Below are 7,896 nucleotides of genomic sequence, written 5' to 3' on the forward strand. Positions count from 1 at the left end.
GTGTCTGTGCAAGTCGGTTTGGGGGACGATAGGAGCCTCAGTTTTGCGGGGGAGCAGGCAGTTGGGGGCGTTGGTTCCAGCTTGGCCAGGGCGGGGGACGTCTTTCCCAGCCTGGGAGGGACGAAGTGGGGTGGTCATGGGTACATTTGTTCCATTTGGGGAAAAGTCTGGGACGGTGATGCTGTTTGTCCCAATTTGGGGGAGATGGAGAGGAGCCGAAGTCCAGCTTTGGGGCAGGGAGGGGCCCGTAGGGAGGGACATTGATTTCACTTTGGAAGTGCCTGTTTCATTTTGAAAGGGTTTGGACAAGGGATGTCAGCCCACTTACAGCGTTGGGTGGCACTGTGGCGGTGTATCCCAGCCTGATGTATGTCGCATCTAAGTGGTTGTGAGGTGATGATAAGATACCTGCCCAGCCTGCAGGGGTCGGGAGGGGACTTCACATGGACCGGGGTAGTCTGTATGCCCAGCGCCGACTCCCTTCCCCTGCCCAGAGGAAGTCTCTCCGGGAACGTTGGCTAATGGATGGGGCAGCTGCAGGGCCAGAGCCATCCGAGGACCCCACCTCGAAGGACCCCCAGTCGCCGGAGGGCCAGGCTCAGGCCCGAATCCGGAACCTGGAAGACAGCTTGTTCACGTGAGTGAAGACCTGCTAGCTCTGCCCCAGCTGGGTGAGATGGAGACCCTGGGCGCATTCCAAGGAGTTGGTAGCTTCAGCCTGGAGCCCAAGGAGCCTGGGGGCCCAGGTCCTAGCAGCCCTCTCTCTTCTTCAGACTCCAGTCCCAGCTGCAGCTGTTGCAAAGTGCTTCCACAGGTGCCCAGCACAAGCCCTCAGACAGGCCCAGCTGGCGCAGACAGGTGAGGGGGTGATCAGGGGAGTGGGATGGGGGGCGTGGCCAGCAGGCCTCAAAGCGGAACATGGAACCAGGAATGCAGCTTTCTCCAAGTGCAGTCTGGCCACTAGGTCTGCATTCAGATCCGCTTCCCGCTGTTACTTTGCTCTGTGGTCTTGGGCAAGTCAGTTTCCTTTCCCAAGCCTTAGTTTCCCCATCTCTAAAATGGGAATAACAACAGTACAGGCCGGGCGCGGTGACTCACGCCTGTGATCCCAGCACTTTGGGAGGCCGAGGTGGGCAGATCACTTAAGGTCAGGAATTGGGAGACCAGCCTGGCCAACATGGTGAAACCCCATCTCTACTAAAAACACAAAAATTAGCTGGGTATGGTGGTGTGTCCCTGTAGTCCCAGCTACTGGGGAAGTTGAGGCAGGAGAATCACTTGAACCCGGGAGGCGGAGCTTGCAGTGAGCGGAGATCGCGCCACTGCACTCCAGCCTGGGCGACAGAGCGAGACTCTGTCTCAAAAAAACAAAAATTAGCTGGGCGTGCTGGCAGGTGCCTGTAGTCCCATCTACTCGGGAGGCTGAGACAGGGAAATCACTTGAAACCAGGAGGCGGAGGTTGCAGTGAGCCGAGATTATGCCGCTGCACTCCAGCCTGGGCGACACAGCAAGACTCCATCTCCAAAAAAAAATTTAATTTGTATTTATGTTGATTGGAATGTAAGTGCCAATAACAAAAGGCTTAAGTGTCTCTTGTCCATGGTAACCAGTAACTGGCAAAGTAGGCCCCTAATACAGGAGACTGGCTATGGGAATGCAGCATTGTTTAAGCACTTACTGTGTGCAGGGTCCTAGAACATAGGGCAATAAGATAGATGAGGAAGGCGGAGGTGCAATGTGGAGTTTGATCCTGAAGGTAATAGAGAGCCACTGAGGGTATTTGGGGGTGGTGGGGTGGGAGCCTAGCATGCAGGGAGGCTGGAGGTGGGGATGAGGGCCAGCCTGACCTTGTCTCCGCCATCTCTGCAGGGTCATCGTCCTCTCTCCCAGCTCATTGTTGAGGCAGGTTCTGTAGGTAAGTGTGGGAGCCCCTAGGTCTGGGGGTCAGGTCACCCCAGAGCCTGGGTGTGAGAGGGTGACCCAAGGGGAGTGTGGATGACGGTCCTTTTGTTCCATCTTAACCCTGTCTTCCCTTTTGTCCTCTCCCCTCCGCCTCTGACTCCCCCAGGCCAGACTGATCTGAAGAAGAGAGCCTCCCTGCCGGCCAGACTAGTGGGCACACCTCCAGAGTCCCCCTCTGAGCCCAGGGAGGATGTCTTGGGGTTTCTGCCAGCCCCGAGGCAGGTCCCCGGGGCAGCAGGGGATTCCTCAGAAGCCAATGGCCCCTGCCCCAGCCCCATCCCCACTCCAGAGCAGGGGCTAAGTCAGAGGGCGGTGCCATCCAAAGGGCAGGTGGGCGAGGCCAAAGGAGGGGGCGTGGTGAGTGTGGTGTGGGAAGGGCTGAGGGTCACAGAGGACTGTGCCACAGGGGCCACGGGCCCCGAGCTGGAGGCTAAGGTAGAGGAAGTGGTGCTGGAAGCCATCGGAGACAGGAAGGGAGCTGGTAGCCTGGAGCTCCCGGCCTGGGTGAAGGAGGACAGGGGCATCGTGGAGGTGGTATGGGAGGGGGTGGGTGGCAGCGACACAGAGGCCACGGGGGTGGTAGGCAGGGTCCCTGAGGCCGTGCAGTCCAGCTCGCCTAGGCTCCAGGAGAGATTAGAGGCAGCAGCTTCCAGAGAAGGGGAAGATGTGCCCCGGGGCAGCCCTGAGGGTGACGGGCATGGAGGTTCTGGAGGAGAGGAGGGGTCCTTCATTTGGGTGGAAAGAGTGACCCTCAGTGAAGAGTGGGAGGAGCTGCTGGTGGAGGGGTTGGAAGGGCCTGAGGTGGCAGGGAGGGAGAGAGGAGATGAAAGCCCATTGGGGGCCGAGGAGGCTGAGACGGGAGGAGGCGAGGAGACCTGGGAGGCAGAGAAGAGAAAAGCGGAAGAATCCATGAGAATAGGAAGTGAGGAAAAGCCAGGGACAGGGAGGGATGGAGCGGAGATGTCGCCTGTGGTAGAGAGGAAAGGAGGGGAGAAGAAGTTGGAACTGGAGAGCAGTGGAGGTGCAGAAAAGCTGGGAACAGAGAGGGAAGGAGTTGAGGAACCACTGGGCATAGAGAGAAAAGTTGAGGGACATTTGAGGGCAGAGAAGGAAGAAGGTGAGGAAAAGCGAGGGGCAGAGAAGGAGGAGGTAGAAGAATTGGGAGTAGAGAAGAAAGGAGGTGAGGAAGAGCCAGAGGCAACTGAAGAACCACTGGAGGCAGAGAGAAAGGGAGGGGAGGAGACACTGGAGGCAGAGAGAAAGGGAAGGGAGGAGACACTGGAGGCAGAGAGAAAGGGAGGGGAGGAGACACTGGAGGCAGAGAGAAAGGGAGGGGAGGAGACACTGGAGGCAGAGAGAAAGGGAGGGGAGGAGACACTGGAGGCAGAGAGAAAGGGAGAGGAGGAGACACTGGAGGCAGAGAAAAGGGGAGGTGAGGAATCACTGGAGGCAGAGAAGACCCAAGGGACCGAGGGAGATCTGAATCTAGAACAACAGGCGTCTAGGGAAGGAAGTGAATCCCAGGCAGAGGAGGTGAATGAGGCAGGGCCTCCCCTTGAGGCTAACACGGAGACAAGGCCAGAGGAGGAAGGACCCCAGCCCCAGGAGAAGCCAGTAGGAGCCCTGGAGGAGGAAGGAGTGAAGCCCCAAACTGCTGCTGAGGGCCAAGGCCCCTTGGGGGATGCCACACCCCTTCTGGCAGAGACCCCAGCCCCAGAGCAGCCTGCCGAATGCCAGCCACTGCTTCAGGAGGAGGGGCCCAGCGCCAACCCCAGTGCCCACCCTGTGCCCACCTATGCGCCTGCCCGGCAGCCTGAGCCATCTGCCCCCACCGAGGGTGAAGAGGCAAGCGGCCCTAAGCAAAAGACGTGCCAGTGTTGTGCGGTCATGTGAGCCCGCGCCCCTCCACCCCACGTCCAGCTCCTCTCACAGCTACCTCGGCCTCTTGGCACCCAGTAGAGGGTCCCAGGCGCAGACAGGGCACCACAGGACTGACCATGGCACCTGGGAGCCAGCTAGCCTGCACGTCCACCTACACCTGGGCTTCCGGACCCCTTGCCCACTGCCTGTGACCCTGGCCTCCTTCTGCGATGAAACCTTTATACTTGAAAATAAAACATGAAAGCACTCAGACAGCTTGAGTGTGTGTGTAGTCAGCACAGAATCACAGCATCATCTCTTGGTGGGAAATTTGAGGCTTAACCCTGCTACAGTCAAAGATGATGAATCAGTAGGAGTATAGATTGAGCTGCTGTAACAAAAAGACCTCAAAACGACAGTAGCTATAAAAATATAAAAGTTTATTTTTCTCAGTGGTTCTGATCCATGCAGTCATTCAGGGATTCAGGTTCCTTTTCATTTCTTGCTCCACCTTCCCCTTGCGTATGGCCAAAGTTGAATCATAGGCATGTGTTATGTTCCAGCTCATAGGCAAGGAAAGCGTGTGGGGGAGCCCCCACCCAGACCCTGTGTTGCCACGTCACTTCTGACCACGTTCTGTTGCCAAGAGCTCAGTCCATGCTGCACCTGGCTGCAAAGGAGCTGAGATGATGCCCAAATGCAGTACTTTTTTTCTTTTTGCTTTTTATTTATTTATTTTTAAGATAAGGTCTCATTCTGTCTCCCAGCCTGGAGTGCAGTGGTACAATCAGAGCTCCCTGCAGCTTCGAACTCCTGGGCTCAACCAATCCTCCTGCCTCAGCCTCCCAAGTAGCTGGGACTACAGATGTGTGCCATCATGCCCAGCTGATTGTTTTTGTTTTTGATGTTTCATTTTTGTAGTAAGAGGTCTTGCTCTGTTGCCCAGGCTGGTCTCAAACTCCTGGCCTTAAGTGATCCTTCCACCTTGGCCTGCCAAAGTGCTGGGATTATAGGCGTGAACCACTGTGCTGGGGTCCGAATGCAATTCTGTTATAGCGGAACAGATTTTGGCAGGCAGCCAATTTCATGTATTTTCCTTTGCTCCATCTTCCATCCATGCCTTCCCCATGGAGGCCAAGCCCTTCTCTATAGGGGTCCTTCAATCCCACCTTTGCCTGGCTGGGAGTCCTCAGGTAAGTGACTCAGACTCTCTGAGCCCTCAGTGTCTTCATCCATCAAGAGGGCTAATCCAGGACTGGAGTGCAACCTGCATGAGCATCCCTCTGGCCTGGCTGGCAGTCCCCAGCCAGAGGTGTGGTTCAGGCCAGAACCTGCGGCCTGGGGGTGCCCAGAAGGCCCAGCTCCTCAGGTGTGGGCAGGAAGTGCTTCTCATACCCAGAGTCAAGCGGGGCTGTGACCTGGGGGGGCTGGGAGGACTCCATAACCGGCGGGGGCTCCATCTCCTCCACTTCCAGGATGGGCAAGTCCGCAAGGGGCTGGGCCTCAGGCACTTGCTGGGAAGACATGAGGAGCTTGTAATCCTGCCCCAGCCTCCCCCACCTACCCCTCACCCTCTCCCCACTGCCCCAGAGGGCTCCGACTGGCCGGCCCTTTGACTCACCTCCATGTGAGGCTGGCCTGAAGTGCTGTTGGCAGGATCAGGAACCTTCTCCCAGACCCAGCGGGGCAGCACCTTGTGCCATAGGTGGTAGCACCTGGCAAGCCAGGAGGAGTCAGGGCAGCGGATCCAGATGGCCAGATGCCCCAGCCCAGGATGCAGGGTTCATGAATGTGACTGAGCCCCAAGGCCTCCCTTCAAGCCCCCTGGAAGCTCAGCGAAATGCCCAGCCGCCTTCCCCACGTGGGCAGAGATGCACGTATCTGACAGCCTCACCTTCCAGAGGTGGCCAGGCTCAGACCACACCCCATCAGGAACAAGCCCCACAAGAACAGGATGCCCGGCAGGACTTTCCACCTCAGGGTGTTATCTGGTAGGGTAGGGAAGAGATCATTCTTAATTTTTATTTTATTTTATTTTTTATTTTTATTTTTGAGATGGAGTCTTGCCCTGTCGCCCAGGCTGGAGTGCAGTGGTGCGATCTCAGCTCACTGCAACCTCTGCCTCCTGGGTTCAAGTAATTCTCCTATCTCAATCTCCCAAGTAGCTGGGATTACAGCCGCGCGCCACCACACCCGGATAATTTTTGTATTTTTAGTAGAGACGGAGTTTCACCACATTGGTCAGGCTGGTCTCAAACTCCTGACCTCAACTGATCTACCCATCTTGGCCTCCTAAAAGTGCTGAGATTACAGGTGTGAGCCACTGCGCCTAGCAATTCTTAATTTTTTAAAGACAGGATCTTGCTCTGTTGCCCAGGCTGGAGTGCAGTGGTGTAATCAGCGTACTGCAGCCTCCAACTCCTGGGCTCAAGCGATCCTCCAGCTCAGCCTCTCCAGGAGCTGGGACCACAGGCGCATGCTACCACATCCAGCTAATTGTTTTATTTTTTGTAGAGATGGGGTCTCACTATGTTGCCTAGGCTGGTGTCGAACTCCTGGGCTCAAGTAATTCTCCTGCCTCAGCCTCCCAGAGTGTTAGGATTACAGGGGTGAGCCACTGCACCAGCTTCCAAGTAATGACTCCAGACGCTACCTAGAGCGCATCCCCTCCCTGTGGCAATCCCATCCCAATCCCCCTACCTGGTAGATGAAGCCGGAGGATGGGACCAGGAGGGCCCTGTCCAGCGATGGTAGATGCTGTCACCCACAGCTCACAGGGACCCCAAGGAAGGTCAGGCAGGGTGACACTCTGTGTGTTGCCACTCACTGGAGAACACAACCAAAGAAGTTGGGGAGGTGGTCAAGCCTACCACAGGGCCTTTGCATGTGCTCTTCCTGCTGTCTGCAACACTTTCTCCCAGATATCAGCATGGCTCCTTCCTCATCTCTTTTAGGTCTTTGCTCAAAGGTCACTTCTTCCATGGGACTTTCCTTGACCCCGTTCTATTTGAAATTGCACCCCCTTCACCACCCACCTTCCTTGATTCTTTTTTTTTTTTTTGAGATGGAGTCTCGCTCTGTAACACTCTGTTGCCCAGGATGGACTGCAGTGGTATGATCTCAGTTCACTGCAACCTCCGCCTCCTAGGTTCAAGCAATTCTGCTGTCTCAGCTTCCTGAGTAGCTGGGACTACAGGTGCCTGCCACCACATCTGGCTAATTTTCATATTTTTAGTAGAGACTGGGTTTCACCATATTGGTCAGGCTGGTCTCAAACTCCTGATCTCAGGTGATCTGCCCGCCTCAGCCTCCCAAAGTGCTGGGTTTATAGGTGTGAGCCACCATGCCCAGCCCCTGGCTTCATTCTCTACTTGGCAGTTATCACCATCTTATATACTGCTTAGATATTATTTAGTTTTTCTTTGCACAATCTCGGCTCACTGCAACCTCCACCCCCTGGGTTCAAGCAATTCTAGTGCCTCAGCCTCCTGAGTAGCTGGACTACAGGCTGCGCCACCAGGCCTGGCTAATTTTGTATTTTTAGTAGAGATGAGGTTTCACCATGTTGGCCAGGCTGGTCTCAAACTCCTGACCTCAAGTGATCTGCCTGCCTTTACCTCCCAAAGTGTGGGGATTACAGGTGTGATCCACCATGCCAGACCTTCTATATATATATTTAAAATTACATATAGGCCGGGCATGGTGACTCAAGCCTATAGTCCCCGCACTTTGGGAGGCCGAGGCGGGTGGATCACGAGGTCAGGAGTTCGAGACCAGCCTGACCAACATGGTGAAACCCCATCTCTACTAAAAATACAAAAATTAGCTGGGCATGGTGGTGCGTGCCTGTAATTCCAGTTACTCAGGAGGCTGAGGCAGGAGAATCGCTTGAATCTGGGAGGAGGAGGTTGCAGCGAGCCAAGATTGCACTGTTGCACTCCAGCCTGGGTGACAAAGCAAGACTCCATCTCAAAAAAAAAAAAATGGAACCGTACCACGGAATTTTGACATCCTTTTATCTTTTTCACTAATAAAATATGATAGGCATCTTTCAATGTCGATAAATATAGATT

General features: G+C 55.4%; 2 protein-coding genes across 2 annotated transcripts in view; one reads left to right on the forward strand and one right to left on the reverse strand.

The window, feature by feature from the left end:
* The first annotated feature begins 397 nt into the window (after positions 1-397).
* Positions 398-4,094, forward strand: PALM3 (paralemmin 3). The gene is made up of 5 exons (XM_011981789.1): positions 398-637; positions 774-858; positions 1,871-1,916; positions 2,070-3,214; positions 3,380-4,094. The coding sequence occupies exons 1-5, from the start codon at positions 444-446 to the stop codon at positions 3,854-3,856; spliced, it is 1,947 nt and encodes a 648-aa protein (XP_011837179.1). The 5' UTR covers positions 398-443; the 3' UTR covers positions 3,857-4,094.
* Positions 4,095-4,550: 456 nt separating this feature from the next.
* IL27RA (interleukin 27 receptor, alpha) overlaps positions 4,551-7,896 on the reverse strand; it is a 38,737-nt gene continuing 35,391 nt past the window's right edge. The window contains exons 9-12 of the mRNA XM_011981814.1: positions 6,524-6,655; positions 5,718-5,811; positions 5,445-5,538; positions 4,551-5,337 (exon numbers count right to left, since the gene is read on the reverse strand). Of these exons, the coding sequence (XP_011837204.1) occupies positions 5,143-5,337; positions 5,445-5,538; positions 5,718-5,811; positions 6,524-6,655 (515 nt within the window). The 3' untranslated portion in view covers positions 4,551-5,142. The remainder of the gene's footprint in view (positions 5,338-5,444; positions 5,539-5,717; positions 5,812-6,523; positions 6,656-7,896) is intronic.

The sequence above is a fragment of the Mandrillus leucophaeus genome, unplaced genomic scaffold (genome assembly GCF_000951045.1).
Source record: "Mandrillus leucophaeus isolate KB7577 unplaced genomic scaffold, Mleu.le_1.0 Scaffold230, whole genome shotgun sequence".
Lineage (NCBI taxonomy): Eukaryota > Metazoa > Chordata > Mammalia > Primates > Cercopithecidae > Mandrillus > Mandrillus leucophaeus.